The sequence below is a fragment of the Dermacentor andersoni genome, chromosome 5 (genome assembly GCF_023375885.2).
Source record: "Dermacentor andersoni chromosome 5, qqDerAnde1_hic_scaffold, whole genome shotgun sequence".
Taxonomy (NCBI): Eukaryota; Metazoa; Arthropoda; class Arachnida; order Ixodida; family Ixodidae; genus Dermacentor; species Dermacentor andersoni.
The window spans coordinates 164,094,825-164,115,657 of record NC_092818.1 but is presented as its reverse complement, the minus strand read 5'-3'; the positions used below and the strand labels follow the sequence as shown (position 1 = coordinate 164,115,657).

Sequence of the window (20,833 nt, the reverse complement as noted above, 5' to 3'; positions counted from 1 at the left end):
AGCCAGCCATCATAATTGTTGTATTTCTAAGTAGGTCCACCGCAGGGCAACATAACTGTCAGAACTACATTTGTCTAGCACAAACTCCGTCCGCCCTCTATAGCCATGAATTTCCTTATCTAGTCGATACGTTCGCATATTTGCCTCTGCCGCCTCCGACTACGTTTTCATATTCCCTTCCTGGCGATTCTGTAACTCCACGCTACCGTCGCCTCTTGCCAAACTCAACTTCCTCTTTTCTGGTTTCTTCGAAACTGTCATTTGGCCCTCGAATCTATCTATATCCCTTAGACTATCCTTTCACACCGCGTTAACAGTTTGCCGTCGTTTGTCAGCCGCTGTAGGTTGCGTTCGCTTTCAATGTCATCTATCAACCCCCATGCTTCGGAAAATGAATCTTGACAGAACCCATCATTATTTCTGTACTGTATATATTCAAGGAAACTACCAACCGGTCCTTTTCATGACTCGGCAGCATCTGCGAAAACGTACTCGAGTAAGTAGCTATAGCATAGAGAGGCAACTACGAGGCTAATACCGTGTAGTGGTCTGGCAAACCGAGAAAGCCATGGTTTGAGTGACTCTGCAAGATCAATCAGCCGACGTGAGCCATGCGCGCTTTGTTTCGGAATAACATAACCAGAGTTTGTATGACGCTGAAGTGTAGGTTGCTGCTGGCGTTTTTCAATAGCGTTCGTGATTATCCAAATGCATTTGGTACCGGCGCCGCGTCGCTGTTAGTCTGTTGCCCCCCCTCCCCCCCCCCAAAGGTTTCATAGCCTCCAATCCGATTGGGACATTCACTCAATACAACCATAGAGAAGCTGGACCGTAAAGGCGTTGCGTGCCGAAACAGGTAACGTGCTTTTTCACTCGCGCATACGTCGTATAAACCTACGTATGCGTGCTGCAGTAGACGCATGTCTAAGCGAGAGCCGAAAGCGCAGCGATGGCGGCGGTGTCGATTCTACCATTTCCTGATGCCAGAATCGGACACACGACATGGGAATATGGAACACAACTGCGCTCAGTTTCGTGATGGATCTGTGCGTAAGGTGCGGGTCACTTCTAGCGAAGCCCGGCATATACTTTCGTTCGCGCCGAACGACGCATGTGAAAGGTTGAGCCAGAAGACAATTCTGGCGTCCAGCTTGGCGGGGAGCGTTGTCTGCTCCAAATTGCGGAGCCGTATGCACGTCGCTGACCCCGGGTCATCTTCCATTCGACTCAGCGCGGGAGAGAATGCACTCTTCGTTCTTTCTTACCCCCGGCTTTCTTTTCTGGCGTCGTAATGCTCCCGCGTTTCGTACACTTTTGCCCGTCAGTTCGTTCGGGCTTGTATAACGACCGTGGTGTTTCTTCCACGCCTCTCTAGGCTGCCGAAATCGCTTCCTCTTCGGCCACTCTTTCGAGCGCAAGTTAGCTCGACTGTACTTATTCCACAAAGCATTACCAGCTCTGTGCTCTAGTGTCTCTGCGTACTCGCTTTATACCTGACTTGTGAGCGTGATTCCTTCATTATGATGATTTCGTAAAGGCCACTCCTAGACACAGCCGACAATTTATTTCGCATTGGAATAGCCGACAACGCTATACCTAGGATGACTGTGATTGCGAGGAGATCCTTGAACACAATCTGTGTGACTGTCTTCACTATAGTATACAGAGAGGATTGCAAATGACTGCGCTAGCTCACGTTGATCACAAACCATTGTCAGAACGAACCATTTTTCCGGCCAATATAAATATATATATATATATATATATACACGAGGGCGATTCGCAAAGTCTTTGTCCCTATTTTTTATTAGCCAAAATAAGGTACATACAGGTAATTACAGATATACGTAGTATTGTACCTTGTACATACCTCACACTATGTTTCCACATAATCCCCAGACCGCTTCAGACGTTTATCCCATCGCAGCACTAAATTTGAGATGCCTCTGTAGTAGAATTCGTCCGGCTGACCTTGCAACCACAGTACAACAGCTGTATTGGCTTCATCGTCGCACGTCAATCGCTGTCCTGCCAGGAACTCACACTTCTCAAAGTGAGACACCTTTCTCCATACGTGGGTTGCAGTTCCCAGTGGACTTCGATGGGCATTCGACCCTTGCTCCACAGAAAACTAATCACACCGCGATGCTCGTACGCCGTGGACGTATGAAACACAACCGCCATCTTCAGCAACTGACAGCAGCGCCGTGCCGCGGAGCTACCGGCAGATAAGGCCGGGCCGGTCCAAGAAAGGTCCGCTGCTGGAAATGAATATGTTGGTTCCGCATTAACAGCCGTAACTTGACTTTTATATATATATATATATATATATATATATATATATATATATATATGTGTGTGTGTGTGTGTGTGTGTGTGTGTGTGTGTGTGTGTGTGTGTGTGTGTGTGTGTGTGTGTGCGTGCGTGTGCGTGTGTGTGTGTGTGTGTGTGTGTGTGTGTGTGTGTGTGTGTGTGTGTGTGTGTGTGTGTGTGTGTGTGTGTGTGTGTGTGTGTGCCTTCTAGCTCAGCTGAGCAGGAAAAATAAACTGTCATCATGAGTATACCGGCTACCGCGTATCAACCCCTACAGCTACCTCGACCCATTATATGGCGCGATTTTTGCAGTGCGACACACTCAAGCGCGGAAAGAAAAAGAACAAAAGGTTAGCGAAAGAAGGCTTAGCAAATATCACGCCATGAACTTAGACCGATTCGCCCAAATCCCTATTCTTATCCAATACCCCCGTCTCAAACCCGCAATCTCTGAGGAGGCCGCGCCAACAGATGGCGACGGAGGTTAAGTGCGCTTGCTCCAAACACGGGTGCGAGAGTAAATGGATCCAGAGGTTTGTATAGGACAATTAGGAGCTTATCTGTATTTCGTCGCTCTTGCGTCCTGTGGGTTTTAATCCGCTTCTGCCGTTGCGTTACAACCCATGTTGTCATTTCAATGCTGCACTTCGTTAGCCGCGTAAAACGTCCGAACATCGCTTTCATTTCACTGAGCGCGATCGAGACGAAGTAGCAATCATGCATGTTTCCCTTCACGAGCGATCGAGACACATGAACTCTCTATAAACCGTGCGACACCGTGCATGCACGGCATGCATTGCACTGTATAGTGATATTCATTGCCTGCATGCACTGAATAGCATGCATGCACTGCAGTATACATTCTCAGATTGCAGAAGGCACAGGTGTTCATATATCCATGGCTGTCTTTCTTTATTTTTTATAGGGGGAGGGGAGGAGAATAAAAGAAGGGACACCGTAAGGAAATCGGAATGGCGAGCCAGCAGACAGTGCGCGGACACTTCCTGCAATTCGGTAGGCGAACGAGAAGGAGACATTCCTTTGCAAATGTGGGCCGCAGTGTGTGTGTGTCTGTGTGTGTGCGGTGCCACGCACCGCAGTATCGCGAGACGACCGCTCGCTTCTTCGACGCGCGGTTGTGTGCCACCGAGACGCAATACTTTCACCCGTACTACGCGATCTTATAGGCGCGGGGGGCAGTCTCGCATCGCTTACTTTGTTAGCCGAGCGCGCCTGCGAGCTCGGCCCGGACCGTTACGCGCATGGTAGCGCCGGCGAAACGTCCCCGTCCTCAAGTCTCTTTTTACGTCGGTTTATACGCTCGTGTCTTGGTGAGTGTGTGTGCGTGCGTGTGGGCAGATTGCTTGTGCGCGTATTAGGCGTGTGGACCGGGAGGTTTGTGCGTGTTTCCGGCTTTTGTTTCTCCGCAGAATTGAGACGAATCGCTTTGTCCGTGTCGAAGCGGACTACGCTGATCGTATGGCGTGCGGTCGCGTCAGACGCGCGGTGTGTGGCAGTCGCGGGGACGAAACAGGGGTTCAAAAATGGCGTGGAGCAAACGGCCGGTGCACCACCGTTCGTAGTAATCGCGGAGGTTTTGAGTGAGTGGTAGAGTAGATCAGATTAGATTTAGCTGAGGGTGCAAGTAGAAAGGTTAAGCGCGTGCTTCCTAATATTCTATTTCACACCTATATGGGCTAAGGCACTATGAGTGATGAAAACTGCTTAATTACGGTCAGTATATTGAGTTACTACGAATTTCAGCGCGCACGTGGACAAAGACAGGAAAAGTCGAAGGCAATCTCAAACCTTGTTGCAGTACTTTGAAGCTGTAGGTGATATAGCACACATGTTTGTATTACGTCTCAGGTAACTAACCACACGCGTGGAGCTTTTATATCCTAAATCCGTTTGTTTGGCTTCTATGTATAAATCGTTTTCTCTATCGGTTTAAAATATTACTTTTGCTGCGACAGCAGTTTGGAGATCTAAGCAACGCGTGGGGCTGTCACATCCCCGTAGTAACCCAGTCATGTAAAGCCAGCAACGCTACAGATTAGCGGCACCTGAGCCGCCACGCCGATAAGTGCAACGCTCTGGTGATCGGTCCATCGCGCAATCTGTGAGACGCGACCCCTTAAAGGGACGCCGAAGAGAAAGAAATAACAAAATATGTGCTATATTAGTAAATTATCCTTCTAAAATACCGAAAGAGGCACTCTTAACCATGAGAGGAGAACCGGTAAACGAGAAAACAAAAAAAGTTCGGTGGCTGTTACATTCTTGTAACGCAAGAAGGCGAACGCCTGCTGCACATTTGGTAGTATATGAAGTTATGAAGAATATATGAAATATATGAAGTTGGGGTCAGACTCATTGGTAGGACATATTGGTGATGCATTAAGTTTTACAATCGAGGCTAGACTTCTTGCACGACATAACAAGCCGAAACGGGAAGTACACGTGTGGCACTAAGGCGATCTCTTGAACGTCACACATGAACACTTAACGTAATGCCTAAAGTGCAGCGTGTTAGTGCATGCACTATAGGCCACAGCTTTAGTCAGCGAGATGGCTGCGACGTGGCGTGTGCAATCAAGCACGCACTGGGCACATCTTTATTTAGCCGGAAGCGTGCTCGTCTCGTATCCTGGAGGTGGTCCGGATGCGAGACGAGAATTTAGTTTGTTTACAGGAACCTCCCTGAGAAATGCGACGTCAAACCGAGCACTTCTTTTTTTTTTTCCGGCTTCAGTCATTTTTTCGTCACAGCGATGTTTCGCCAAGGTCAACCGCAAACATAGACACCTAAGGATTTCGCCTTAATCTGCAATAGAGAAACGCGGATTGCGACACCGCCCTGAAATTCCCCGCTCCAAATCACCGTGACGTCAGGCATTGCGACGTGATCTGCACGCGCCTATAGTTATTTCCTTATTTGTAAAGTCCCTCCAAAAATACTTCTAAATCCGCGACGTCATGCTGACCTAACGCCGCTGGGGATTCGGCGCAAAATTAACGAACTGGAAGATGGCCTCCATCTTCTTTTCCATAGTAATTAACCTCTTACATTGAAATTAACAAAAATATAGTTTATTTTAAAAAATATTATACCAGTCCGAACTGAGTTAGTGTTTTTCTGTAGTGCCCCTTTAACCACAAAGTTTCGTACAAATGTTGTAAACTTCATGTATTTTACGAAGAAGGCATGCGCGGCGCGTTTCCTTGCAAGCGAAATCCGGTCGCCGTTGGCGAGGACGTCGCGTGACACGTTCGTCGAGATGAAAGGAAAAGAGCGCGAGTTGCCGCATCTCGTATCGTCTTGCGCAGTGTCTTGTTGTCCGCCCCATCAGGTGCGTACGTTCTGTTGACAGACGCCATTAGATGCCCCTGCGCTTGCGTTTTCCGTGCGTGGTAATTGCACGTCATCAAACGCTGCTGTCGCAGCGCGTCGAATGTTAGTCGCTCGGCATTTCTTAGAACTACCAGTTCTTTTTTTTCCTCAGCAGTGTAGCTGAATTCCATGTATATAATAAGATGCTGTTTAATTTCCAGCATAACTTACTGAGACGTCTTGGTCAGTTGTCAGCCATACAGGGAAAACTCGTTCGATACCTCGACCATTTAGCATCGAACAGATATAGTGACGACGCTTGACGCTGAAGTAACCGTTACGTTATTGTTGCGGATGAATAATTAACGGTTAGATTTTGGGAGCAACTGTATGGTGATCAGTAAATTTGTTCGGCGTCTGTCGTTCCAGCGCCTGTGCGCTAGTCTTTAACTGTACGTCTGTCGGTTGAAACTGGCTGCCTAAAGCATCCAAGGCGCACCCTTTCTTTATACAACATATCCGTTTTGAGTGCTTGGTTATCTATACGAAGGCACAGTGAAGGAAATTAAGAGTCTAAATCTGTATAAACGCACCTCTAGTAAATGAGGACGGCGCGCGCATCGAGAACTCGTCGTTGTCCGGGGCAGATATGCCAGAAGCGTTATAACGCCAGCGCGCGCCGCCGTGCAAAGTTTTACAACGCACGCCGGAGTGGGCGCCGAGGACCTGAAACTATTAAGGATCTCCCACTTTGGAAAGGAAAAGCAACCGAGCAACACAAGCGCTCGATTGAGGTTCGTGATCGAGAGCTATGCAGTCCGAAAGGAAGAAAGCCTGCAGAAAATAAGGGGGCGATATATATACGTATCTCGGCCTCCGGCATCCTTAGCTCACGCGAAGACGAATGGACGACAAACGAGGCGACGAGGCTTGTCAGAAGACCAGCCGCACGCTCGCGGCGAAGAACGAGCTGTCGCTTATACGATAACAAATCTTAATGACCGCTTCCATTCTGGCCGCTCAGAAAGAAAGAAACGGCGCTGTCTCTTTCTCGGTACCTCCAGGCATTTCGCAAACAGTATGGCCGCCGTTGGGCAACGCGGAGTCCAGCGGGACACAAGAGATTAACCTTGGCGCGGTCTTGTTGATTCTGTGACGGCCCGCGCTGCGTCGATCTGGGTCAGCTTTGCGACACAAGCGTCGTCCTTTTGGAGAACTCCTGTATGTACACGCGAAGGACCTCTTGCGGGGGTATGGGAGAAGAGACCAGAATGCGCACGCACGCGCGCGAGGCTCGATGACAACGAAGGAAGAGGAAAGGCCTCTGCCGTGACATGAACACGGCGGTAATGTAAGTCGGGCTGGCTCTGCTTGCGCAGTTTTGGCTGGCTAGCACGTCGTTATCAGGCGCGGTGAAGGGATCATTGCCCGTTTTTGAGTTCTGCAAATCGCCCTTCCCCTTCCCTACGAGCAAAATGTTCCGACCGGATAATCTGGGTTTGAGAGCGTAGCTATATAGTGCGAGATTTAAGAGCAGCAAAGCGTGTCAAGTTGCATATTGCCGCGTACAGCTATAGTCACAAGATCGAGAAGGAAGGAGGGAAGGAAAGGCTGAGGTGCTAACTAGACTGACCAGTTTGTTACCTACACCTGAGGAGTGTGATGGGGGAGTGAAAGCGAACGAGAGAGAGAAACGTAGTTGAGATCAATCTCACGCACCCGACGAGGCGCGGCGTGTCTGTGCAGTCGGGTATACTAAAGTATGTCGCCTTCAAATATTGTAGGATAGCTCATGTGACAGGCTGGGCTGATGAGCTGTGTGACCGGGCTCCCAGGACTTTTCTTTTTTTTATGTAAAAAGCTGGCCGCCAGCTACTAACAGAGCGTGTAAGCCAGCTGACTCGCGGGAGGGCGTTTCTAGTATGAAACGATTGTAAACATAAGGATGGTTGAATCTGTCAGTGTCGTAAGTCTAAAATGATTTCATGGACGCTGGTAAGTGAAACTCGTAGGAGGGGCTGAAGGAGAATCATGCTTTAAGAACGCAAACGCGACGTCATTTGATGGTGCATGAATCTGAATTCCGTTATTAGTGCCTACAGAATAGCTATAGAGGACGTATTCACAAAGCTTTACGTTCGTAAGAGCCGTTTACCAATGGCTGACCTCCTCTTCTTATAATATGTCCCAAATCACGACTGGTCTGTAGATTCGATAGGATGAAACAGCCACTTCACCAACATCGGGTCAGCTTCATTTGATGTGAGGTCTTGCCAGCGCCTTGTCCCTAGCACAGTACACATGCACACGCCAGACATACTCTGCGACTGTGGCCTGTTGCCCGCACCTCTCCCCCAAGCTCCCTCTCCCTCTCTCTCTCCCTCTCTCTCTCTCTCTCTCTATATATATATATATATATATATATATATATATATAGAGAGAGAGAGAGAGAGAGTGTGTGTGTGTGTGTTTGTCCACCAACGCCTGGTCGCTGACTCAAGTCACCAAACCGCAAGGTCAGGGCACCTGGCTGACTTTATTGAGCCGGCTTTAACGAAATCCGACAGCGAGGCTATGAACCAAGGGCCTCTGAAAACCCAACAACTTTGAGAAAGCGTTCTTTCTCTGTCTCACGATTGACTGGCATCGGTTCTTACGAACAGTTTTAGCCTGAGAACTTCTTGCGAATACTATCCCAGAACAAAGAGCGATAACTCTCATTTTAACATGGTTGCATACTTCGCTATACACGTACGCGTACAAGAACGCACGTGCCGTTACAACTACATACATACGACGCAAGACAGCACCCGTGCTCGTGGCATTACTGCGCAATTACATTACGCTAACTCTCGCGAACGCAACTTGCCATATAAAAGGCAGAGCACGTAACCACATCCTGTTTTTTGCGCCGCACAAAGCACGAAGCCGACGCCATAAGCGTTGTTTGCGAAGAACAGGAAGATAGCGTATACTCTCGTAAGTTCGCAGAGCGACAACACAGAATACTTTGCCGGGGACAAGCGCACGCGTTCGTCCGCTTCCGGGTCTCTCCTTGCGGGTTTCGTTTCCGAGACCTCCAGGGATGTTACGATGTGCGAGGGAGATCGTGATCTCGTTGACGAGCACGGCGAGTAAACGACGACCGCGTGCCCTTGAACTAGACAGAAACGGAGAGAAACGCGGAAAGGACGGGGAAGAAATAAACACAACTACCAAAAAAAAGGAAAATAGAAATTCAGGGAAGAAGAGCGTGTAATAGGGTCCTCACGACTCGAAATGTGCGATGCGTGCCTTTCTTATGCGTTTAGGTGGAGCGGTTGAACAAACATTTTGCTGGCATTTCAGGTGCTTTAACTTATCTTAAGAAGAAATAAAAACTGTTTTAATTCGTTTTGCCTTTCATTTTATAACCAAGTAAGGTGGTTATTGTGGTTGTTATAGTCATGACAAATGCGGTTGTTCAAACCTTCCTTGTTTTATTCGAGAAGGACAGGGATATGCAAGTTCGCCGTGTTCCCGAAGCCCGTCCTTCGTAAGTGCTTTTTGCCATTGACTGGACCCATTCGCTAACAATATGTCCGGCACCCAGGACTGAAATTTGTTATTATAAACAATCACACTGTAAGATCTTTCTTTTCTTTTCTTTTTCTTTTTTTATACGGGCCCTAGTTCACATTTCCCAAATCCACTCCCTTCAGGGCAGCCAGTATGCATGTTGTACTGCATCTAAAGCTTCGAAAGTTCTTTCGTGTATGCGTTATTTGCTCACGTAAACAGCTTCTCTAAAATCGTTCAAATCACCAGGCTCTTCACTTCACTCACTTCGCATTGACTTCGCGCTTCGCCAGGTTCAACCTTGTTTCAAATTTAAAAGCTAATTCTAATCGAAGCTATTTGTTAGCCGGCCTATCTTTGCTATGGACGGTTTGTCTAATTGCGAAGGAGTAACGGTCATCACCCATGATGTCAGCCTTTCATAGACACACATTTATTTCATGAAATGGTATTTGTTCAAGTGCTAAGCGGGAAAGTGGGTCCATTTTCAAATGCGGTCGGTACTCAATACTGGACAAACCGTGAGTTCGTATGTTCAGGGCGTAATCTGCGTAAGGAATGTTTTTGCTATATTGTTATAAGCACGAAATACGTAAACATATTGAACTGGGCTGGTTGGGACAGCCTGAAATTTGAAGCAAACCGCACAGTAACAGACCCACCCCACCGTCCGCCCCCTCGCCGCCCTCCGACCCCTCAGCCCCCGTGCCTTGTCGGGTGCGCGTGATTGATCTCAACTACTTTTCTTCTGCCCCCCCTCCCCCCCCCTCAAAAAAAAAAAAAAAGGAAGCAGAACGTACAAAGGCAGGGATCAGTACACTGTGTTTGTCTATTGTCGTTTTTGTTCCGTTTTCGCACTGCTTAAGTCAATCTGCAACGAAAGCTTTCGCGTACTATCACAGTCTCTCACTATAAATGTAATGTTTCTCTTTGCTGAGAAATTCGTCCTTTTCACTTTACCCGTGATCCGCGAACTTTATTTCCCAACTGTGCGCACACTTCAACGCAAATAAGCGTTGCCATCCTGAAGCGGCCTAAGTGCCAGAATGAGTGCGCGCGCAGGTATAATGCAGCAAGCAAGTTGCGTTGTATAGGTATCAGCGCTATCAAAAGACAGTGGGTGTTCAGCAGCAGCGCATGCACGAAGGAAACGCATGCGGCATACGCGTAGCCTTCAGCCGTACACTAGGCCGCCGTTAGCTAAGCTCCTTTTGTTTCCCAACCTATGCAATTCGACAAAGCTAGAGGAAGTTCCCACACTTTTGTACAGCCGACACCACACACCGGCACCAACTTAATTCCTTTTGCGCCAGGTCTTGGTGCTGTCGCAAGTGCGCTTGCAAAAGCGCCGCCACTGTAATTGTTTCGCGCGATGTCTCCAACAGTTTGTACCCCGTCACACGTAGTGTGTCGTTTATCCGCTCGCAACCTGCGCATGCTTCCGACCCGTACGTCGTTTACTCCACAAGAAAGGCACGGTCGTGAACGAGGTTCCTTGCCATCTACGCGGCTCGTACTATATACAAATGAACTCGACCTTGAAGGCTGTCTCTCGGTTTTATTCAAACGCTTAGATTTTGTTATTCGAAGCATTCGTGTTCCACGTTTGCCATGGGAACGCAGTTGCCCTAATTTGCATAGGCGCACAAAGACTGGTCCGTTGTCGGGCTCGTCGGTCTAAGGCAGTCGTGTAAAGCTTTCCCCGCTGCGCTTTTATCCACTGAGACAGTACTCCTTCACTTCGCTAGAAAGAGAAGATAAGCCTGTTGCAACTGTATACTGTGAACCTAAAGCCCACGTCCGTGTTCCGTGCAGCGACGAATGTGCGACCACACACATGACAGGGCATGCGATTCTGCGGCGCTTTGTTTGTGCGAAACAATAACAATAACTACGATCATTATCAATCAGGCACTATTATACTTGAGCCATCAGTGTGAGCATACCGTTAAATGACAAGCTATAGCATAAGAAATTGATAACGCTCCGCGGGAGCTCAGCGTTCGTGTTGCTGAGCGCGCAAGGGCGTGGTATAATTTCGAGCCGCGTGAGCGGCATTCCGATGGAGGCAGAATGCAAAAAGCTCCCATGCACTTGTCTTTCAGCGCACGTTGAACAGTCGCTGAAGAACTACGGGTGGCCAAAATCAAAGCGGTGTAGAGAGGCCAATCTAACCTTAATATATAAGCAAACTTCAGTTTTCTATACTTGTCGAATTACTTAGTCAGTATTCTTTTGTCGGGCGGTTCTCAAGGTTTCTGTTCGTTCGTCATTTTTCTTTTGTTTTTAAATTACTGTAACTTGCAAAGTGATGCAGCCGCGCTCGCGAGTCTGTTTGCTTAGCAGCATGTTCTGGCCGCGTAAAATGGCATTTCATTCAAAATGCGTATCTGCCGTGGGAAACAAGAAAACAGCCTAGAAACGGTTGCTGTGATGAAAAGTACCGCTGTATAGTCCATCATTCCTATGCCACTGCTGGTTATTTTTTGTCAGTTTTATTACAAAACATATGCAAAAATTTTAGCCACGTAGTAGTTTCTTATTCCTATTCTTGCTGCTTTTAGACAAGACGCAATGTTTAATTTAAGATTGCAATTCCCTTGTTGTACCAACTTCGTCTGGATACCGCGATGCGCGGCTCTCGATTCAGGGTCGTTGGCGTGAAGTCAAATAAATAGATTAATCAGGCCGTGGTGGAATGCATAAGCGTCCATTAAAAAAAGATGACATCATAGGGCCGCGCACTCCGACAACTTGCTGCATTTGACCGCGAATCCGTGCTGAGAGGGGTCCCGAAGTATTACCGAAGTATTACCGAAGGAAGCCAGTGCCTGCTCATCGCAGCTTCAGAAAAACATCGACGTTGTTTGCGTGTTAAATTATGGTTTCCAGCACTGTACTGCCGCTCAAGGTTGGTTGTGTTTTGTTCTTCTCTGTTCTGTTATGTCGACCCAGCCCGTAACAACATAGAAACACCGGAATCAGGCTCTGTATTTCTATTGAAGGCGCGTTCATATAATCATAATACCAACGGCGACGACCAACTATATGACACATTGATTGAAGCGTATGGACATATTCATTGAATATCGTACTCGGTAATATCGATACCAAGTGTATCGGTTGTATCATGTTATTATTATTTGTGGTGGGCGTGTGCCCTAGTGGAACGGGGATAAGCTGACACTGTCTTATTTTTGTTTTAGATTATTATTCATGTTTTCTTACGTCTGCACAGATCAGCACCTTGTTCGTGGCCTTCGGCAGCGCCAGCACTATGTTTCTAATAACGACAATCTTTGTTCTGTTCATTAAACGTGGTCTCTTTCCCACCTTGTGTGTCTGTGTTTTATTGGCATGACAGATAGCAAGCGATCCACTTACATTCGTGCGTGTGGCACGAAGACACAGTTCTCGCTGTGTCCTCAATACGGTGCAGAAAGTCTGGAAAGAGCTACGAGGGAGCAGCCAGTAGGACGGCATCGGTGCCGACCGGCGTGTCGGCGTGCCTCAGAGCCAGTGACGCTATTAATCGATAACGGACGAGCATTGCCAGCCTCTTCTCGCACGTCCTACGCGGCCACACCTCCTGCGCCCAACCCTGCGTGCCACAGGCATCGATGCTGCAGTAAGTGGCGCGGTTTCTTGATTTTGACCCGTCCTCTTTAGGACCAGCGTCCTCCTTTGATACTTCATTGCACTCTAAATTGGGGTACACTAACAAGGCAACTTTAAAATAGTAACTACCTTCTTTCTTATTTTTTTAAGGCGCGCAGTGCCACTTATGCACGCGGCAACCGGCTGTCTCTACAAAACACAGAGGCCATTGTTGTAAGCACGAACGGAACAAAGGAATCTGTCGTCGTCGTCATTGTCGTCGTTGTCGCCGTTGTCGTCGTCGTCGTCGTCGTCGTCGTCGTCGTTACTCAAAGGACCAATTCCCCTGTGTTTTCGTCTTTGAATAACTATTACCGTCACTTTTCTGGCAATTATGTGTAAGCTGAAAGAGGGCTTATCGTGTAGTTGTTCGCGCCATTCTCAAGTTCATAAGCACGACCCACTCTTTCACGTCCCTGTGGTGACGGAAAAGTGCGCCATAATAGGTACTTTCATAACGGACATTTTGGCAACCATCGTGGAATTGTCGGCAATGACAGCGCAGATGAAGCTGCGCGTTCGGCTCACCAAGAACATCAGCGGGTTCCTATACCACTTTCAAGAACTGATGCTGCGCAGCAACTTCAATCACTTGCTCACCACATCACACTTATACGATGGAATTCACCGGCTTTCACCAGCTCACGCTTGCACCCTCTCGACTCTAACTTGCGACTTCGACTGCCATCTGGACTCTTCCGCCGCGAAACAAGTTTACTGTGTCGCATGTGGTTGGGCGTGGAACTTACCAATGGTTATTTATTCCTAATAGGGATGGCCAATAGCGCGGCGTGTTACTTGTGCGGGTGCGATGAGACTCTAGAGCACCATCTGTGTCATTGCCCATCCTTTGACAATCAACGACTTACACTACAAGCTAAGCTCAACCCGTGTGAAAACACAGCGCTCTCGAAATAAAAGATCCTTGGACCGTGGCCTGTGCATTCTTGCATGCGAAAGGCCGCAAAAGCCCTTCTGCACTTCGTGAAGGATACAGGATTGTATGAACGCGTGTGACACTGGAGATTCCTCTGCGACTGACTGTGAATGACTGACTATTATTTTGACTTTTCTCTCGTTATCTATTCTTCCATTTTCCACCTCCCCAAGTGTAGGGTAGCCAACCGGGCACGTCCTTGGTTAACCTCCCTACCTTTCCCTCTTCATTTCTCTCTCTTCTGGCGACTGGAAAATTCTCACAGTTAACTGAGATGAAGCAAGCGTACCATGCATGGGCCGCGCATATTAACGTCGTCGCTTCAGCCGCCTGACCAACGTAATTAAGGGATGTCGTGATCAAGAAAAATTCGAGTCTAATGTCGAACGCGCTCGAACTTGTATATCCCCTTCCAGATCTAACGTTTCTACCTATATGCAACCGGGACGATCTCACGTGCTCTTTCTAGCTCTCGGTCTGCTTACCTCACACAGTTTGTGTACTTTCTTCCTTTTCCTTTCATAGGCACGTGGCAGATGGTAGTCGTCCCCATTGTGAAGGGCGGACGGCTATTATTCTATCAGATTATCATCAGTCTGATTACACTAGATTACGTAAGAAGGCTTCGATGATACAGAATTGATATGTCACTCAAAGCTGCTTACATAGTACGTGATTGCCCGGAGCCTTCGCTACTTTCTAGCTGGTATCAGTTAGCCCGATATGAGTTAGGCTATTAACACACCTGCGACAACCGCTTTCTGTTTTCGGAAATATCCCGACTGGACAAAGGCTTCGAAACGCTTCACTCGTAATCCGTGTACCTCATAATTAATTCTAATTATAAACGCTGTTTTCGTTCGTCCGACACTGAGGACAGCATCCATACGGATTCCTCTGCTCCAATCATCCGCTACAGATGTGGCGTACGATAGAATTCCGAGGGAGGGTGGTGTCGGAGTGGCGCGGCGTCGCAGAGGAGAGCAATGTAGGTTAGCCGTTCCTTTCCCCTCCGCGCTTCCTCTTCGCTCGAGTTTTGCTTTTGGCTCTTTTGTCTCGCCTCGCTCCCTTGCCCGCCGGCTAATGCCCTCTCGGACGCAGTTCCCCCCCTTCCTACGCCGTTGCCACCGCCGCTTCGCCGTCAAGGTGCCGTTAGTCGTTTGGAATACCCTCATGGCGACGGCGCGGATGGGATTCCTCGGCGGCTCGGTGAGTGGCGCGTCGCAGCGTTCGCGCGCGCGCGCGTGTTCGCGCTTTGGAGCGCGCCGGCCGTCGGGAGTGCTGGCCTCTCACAATGCGACAGGGTTTCTGTACAGCAAAGCCCGAAGCGCTTGTGGTTCGTTCGGACTGGTATTGTAATAAACGTAATAATAAGAATCGATAACCTGCTGCGCTTTCCAGGAGGCAGTATATACGGTGTTTTGAGTCACGAATTAAGTCGTTATTGAGTTCTGAAGAAAGAATATCTTTCTTCATTTTGCATCGTACGTCAACGACCCGGTCATAAGGAGTGAACGCGTCGCCAGCAAACATCGATAACTCCTCTGTTTATCTTGATTTCGATAAAAAAGAAATACAATATGTAGTATCGGTTACGGCTATAGTAAAACTTGGGAGCTAAACCTGAACCATCGCGCCAAATGGTTCGCTGAACGGTCTGTTAATTGCGATCACTATGGGATTGCGCAGTCTTGTCTTTATTTGGAAGTTCGCCGTGCTATCGGACGCTTTCTTGTTGTTGTATTTTTTCAACTTGTACATTACATGCATGCAGGTGGAATTCGCACGCAGGTAGCTGGAACGTTGCGTCATACACTTACTCGTAATTTAATCCTCGCATTCTTTCGATAATGCGAGTGAGACCTTTTGCCGTGAATACCTTGCTTGGGCGGGCACGTCTTCCATTGGCGTCGGGCATTTGTTACGCACAACTAACTGCGCGTTTCTAGCCTGGTACAATCAAAATACGTGTGTCATCCTGTAGTCCGCAATACATTAACTTAACATTTTCTAGAACTGAATAAGCTAAAGAAAATCGATTTCTTCTCTTTTTTTTCTAATCACATAACGGCCTAACTATGTGGCTGGATTAGTGGAAGTCTCATAAGTCGGAGCACTTGAAGTGTTTAATATTAAGGACTTTTCTTTAGAAGTGTGGGCCTGTGTCACTGTTGTGAACTGTTCATTGCTATTCGTACGTTTATCATCTCTCTTTCTTTTTCTCTCTATCTATCTATCCATCTATCTTTTTTTTTCTATTTCTTTATATATATATTTCATTTTACTGCTGTCTCTAGCGCTTTCAATGTCTGATTGCTATTGTTTATTTTTTTCGTCTCAGAAAGACCACTGCTATAGTGGGAGTACATGTAGGGCACGCAACAAATACTTAAGTGATCATGGAAATGCGCTTAAATCCTTGGCCATTCGTGTCGGTCGTTCACAGCTGCGCGAGCTGCAGGCTCCAGCCAATTTCCATTCCATCGCGCTTGCGGTCTCGGTGTTTATACCATCTTGCGCCCTTGCAGCCTCACCTGTCAACTGTCCACGCCCACCAGCCTCCAGTGGCGGCTGAGAGTGTGCGGTTGTCTTATACATTGATTGTTGCTGGGAGCGCGCGATCGCTAGTTACACAAGGGCGAGCTACACATTTCCCAAGAGCGCGGCTGCTTCGACCGAATCGCGGAGCCGAGGTTCTTTTTTTTTTCTCCTTCTCCGATGTTCACCACATCAATTCACCGTAGGCAGCGTTTACGGCGTTCCCTGGCTGCAGAATTCATTTACGGCCGGAGCCTGCCTCGCGTAGGAGGGCAAACAAAGCGCTATTTGTTCTTCTAAAATGCACGCGACAAGCCAATGCGTCTCTGTTTTGTCGGCGAGTATAGCCGTCACGCGAGACGCAGCCGATTATTTTACTTGAAGCGCAATTTTTTTTTAATTCCTGCTTTGCTTAACTCTCCTCGCAGCGGGCGACTTTAGTCAAGTGTTAAATGTCGTGTTTTGTGTACGTTGTGCATCTTAGTTGTGAACTGCGCACACCGTTTCATTTTTCTTCCTATCCATCTGGAGTAGCATAGGCAAGCCGCCAGGCAAGCCTCTTCAGGACCCATTAAATCTCTATCTCTCTCCCGTTCCTCCCGGGTTTCGAGTCAATACAAGAATACACTATGAAATCGAATATGGTTGGTCGACCACACTTGCGAAGAAGCAAATACTTCACTTTTACAAACAATATAATGACGTAAATACGAAGGAGCAAGGAAGGAAAAAGTGGAGAAGGAAAGGCAGGGAGGTTAACCAGTTTAGCTTAACCGGTTTGCTGCCCTCCACATGGGAGCGGGATGGGGGAATGAAAGATGGGGAAAGGAGAGAGAGAGAGAGCGCGCGCGAGAGAGAGAGAGAGAGAGAGAGAGAGAGCACAGCACACACATCGTCCGTTAGAGTCCATCACCCTTGCGTGGTACGTGATATCACTGTCACGGCCGCTTGTCAAATCAAGTCCCTTTCAAAAACCGAAGTAGTCCCTTCGTCGCCTTCAGCTGCGATGTCTTCTGTCGGCGGCATGCCTGTCTTTGCGAGGAGACGCTGGAACGCATTCTGTGCGACTGTCCTGAATATAACGTTTAGTGACAGTCCCTGACGTAAATACCAAATACCGTTGGTGGCACGGACTTTGATTTTCCAGGGCGCGGTTTACAGTGTGGTATATCCGGCGCCGCTAGTAACTCCGTGGCAGTTTTAGTTCCTGATAAACCATATGGTCTAGAAGGAAAAAAAAACATTAATAGTGTGAACAAGACAGTATTTCACAGGAATGTGAAGACTTGGTAAAATGGACATGTGATGGAACAAAAGGTGTGCCCGGAGCTAAAGTTTCGTCGAAGTAAACGAGGAAGCCATGTTCCCTTTTCGAAGCGTTGATTCCAGAGACACATACATCTTATTTGACCCCTGTTGATCATTTTTGGTGCCACGTTTCACACTTTCAAGGCGTGTCTATTATCGTGACATCTAACCCTTGATCGTGATACACGTAACCGATTTGCCTTTGTTTAGCTTTGGTACAGCTATAGCCTGCGCCTAAGGAGCATGTCATCTACCTCTGGTCGAAGTGCAAGAGCTCTATGCTATAGCATACGCAGCCACCCACATAGATACGCTGTCTCACGTTTTGTCCTCCTTCATTGCTTCCTTTTTACGCGTAATGTCCTCGCCATTGAACATCTCATGTGTAGACCTTACCCCCTGAAGCTACAGCATCACGTAATACAGCATTTCTCGCTTATCTAACCATCATCCCAGCATGATTACGCGGCGGCACTTCTAAAATTGGCACAGCGCAGCTTAGATTGTATCACACGCACCACTTCAGGAGCGTGCTGCATGGGCACATGATGGAAGCACTTCTCCAACATCGAAGCCGAAAGCTGAGATTGCGTTGACTCGCACAAAGTGCACCTGCAGTTTGTACGATTACTAATGTAACGCACGCAGTAGCAGGGCTACTAATGCAACGCACGCACTGCGGCCACGCATCGTGTGGTTTCGTGACGACGTTCCGAAGACGTAAATCGTACCCGGCAGCAGTGCAACTGCTCAGCGCGGAGATTGCATCTCAAGTGCTGTGCGCTCGTGTGCACGGCGCGCGCCGTGAGGCGGATGAGATCGCATCGCTCGATAAGGCGCCTTTTCATCGTGACTGCAACGGCTAAGGAGCTCGTTCCATCGTCGTTCAGTCTTTTATCGTATGGCAGTTAATTGCTCTGGTACTTTGCTATATAATTACTAGCTTCAACGCGTCTTTCTTTTTATTATGTTCGGATATGTCTGCACATCAGTGGGTGAACTTAAATGTCACTGAATAGCCCCCGATGCCAATCGATACTACCGTAAAAGCTCGGTGATGCTTCACATATCATTATTCTGCTTGCCTATACATAAGCAGGCAATGTTCATAAAGACCATGACAAGGGACGCAATATAATATTTCAATGGCCTGCAAGGGTGCCCCGCCCAACCTCAATGAGTCGGCACACGGAGCTGCGCGAGGGATCATCAACCACGTAGCTACCGGGCAGCGTGACGCTGGGGGTACTGACAATCGGGACTCTCCTTCCTCGTACACCGAAATTACTAAGCACTTTTACTTGGCTCGGAGGATCTACCCCCTCCCACATTGCAAACTCAATAGACCTCAGGCTTTGACACTAAGGCTTCTACAGACCCCCAAACCCCCTACTTCTTCACAAGATGTACCCCGAAATTCAGACGACAAATACATGTGCACTATGCAATGACTTAGCGAACTTACCTCACATGCTCTGGCGACGTCCCGCGTTACGCGGCGATGAAAGCAACACTTCTTCACGCTTCTTCAACACTTCTTCAGCCCCAACCTCGAAGAACAGTTATGGGCTGTCCAACGGGCCCGCGACGCGGCGGAGAGGCTCGGCCTCTCTGTCCCGACGTGGGAGCGGCCTTCTGCGCGCTAGTGCGCGCCCTAAAAGGACCCTAATAAAGTTTTTCATCCATCCATCCATCCATCCATCCATCCATCCATCCATCCATCCATCCATCCATCCAAGACATTTCAATATCAGCGGGACTGAACACGCCGACGAAGCCGCCCCATCTACGCATGGAAGTGGTCAATGTGTCGTGATTCCACTTTCGCGAATAGATGCTGCGGCTAGGCTGCGATTGATGTCCCGTGAATGTATACTTTGCCCCTGTGGGACTCGGACGTTTTCAGCATGTGTCGTCTGCGTTCGTTGTCTCCGGACATACAGATGCATCTACCGCCTGGGCTGCCACGACGTGAACAGACCATGTTGTACCGTCTGTGGCTAGGCCTTGCGTTTACCAACTCTGTCTTCCTTATTCGAATGGCCAACAGCCCCACGTGCGACACATAAAGCTGTGAAGACACGCTTGCACATATTATCTGTGTCTGCCAGCGCAATAGTGCCGATAGGCAAGTGATGTGCAGAGTGATGGACAAATTGCACAATGATCCGCTATCAGAACTAAAAGCTCTGGACCAGCGCTCCCAGAGAACATCCGCCAGAAGGCTTTATTCGCGTTACTAGGATTCCTGCGGTATATACGGGCCTTCAAGACAGACTTTAAGAACGCCGCCTTCTACCGCTTTATAGTGTACGCGGTTTGTTTGGGCTCGTCCCTCTTTCTCTCTCTCCTAATTCTTCTCTCATTCTCTTTTTATCTCCCTACTCCTTCCCCCTGTGCAAAGTAGCCAACCGGAGCTACCTCTGGTTAACCTCCCTGCCTTTCTATGCAACTCTCTCTCTCTCCCTCTTCATAAAAATATGCGTTGAACAGCATTTGCGTATTGAGCCTCTTCTCAGTCAGCGATTGTAATGGAGCGCACATGCAGGTACGCCTTAAAAAAGTGAGTAAACAAATTTTGTTGGAGCGCACGTAGTATTAATTGGTCAGAGTTTCTGAAGAACCTAACTAATGGTGCCATCATTCCTTTAACGTTCTCGGTTGCTAAATATTAGGACAAGGAATGCGGAGGAAAGCAAAACCAACAACAATACAAAATTATAGTTACAATAGCGAATGATGAAGTTATACACACCTTGTTAGTCAAGACGAGAACGTATAATGAAAGCCTAAGTCGCGTTATCCTTATTGCCATCGGCGGGGCAACTCTTTTGTTCATGCCCGCAGCGAACAAATTCCTTCTCTTCCTGCATACTTCGCACTGTGGAAACTGAGGCCGCCTGAACAGCAACCGGTGCTTAAGTGAGCTGCGAGATTGTGCCACGTGATGAGAGAAGGCGGTTCCGATCAGTTATCGGCCGAAAGAAGCGATGACAGACTTCACTACGGCGTAAAATGAGGCCACCGCATCCTCGAGCACAGCATGTTTCAAATGTGGCGGCAAGTTTGTGAACGCAGAGCGAGTGACCGGTCTCGAGAGATCTGAAAGGCAGACATTTTGAAGAGCTGGCGATGTGAACTGCCATCCAGCCGCGACAATGAAGCTATTCTAGGCACCGCTTCGTCTC

The 20,833-nt window shown here is 48.2% G+C and overlaps 1 protein-coding gene across 1 annotated transcript in view; it reads left to right on the top strand.

The window, feature by feature from the left end:
- The first annotated feature begins 14,939 nt into the window (after positions 1 to 14,939).
- The window catches only part of LOC126531557 (isatin hydrolase-like), a 30,938-nt gene continuing 25,044 nt past the window's right edge, over positions 14,940 to 20,833 (top strand). The window contains exon 1 of the mRNA XM_072288124.1: positions 14,940 to 15,008. Within this exon, the coding sequence (XP_072144225.1) occupies positions 14,973 to 15,008 (36 nt within the window). The 5' untranslated portion in view covers positions 14,940 to 14,972. The remainder of the gene's footprint in view (positions 15,009 to 20,833) is intronic.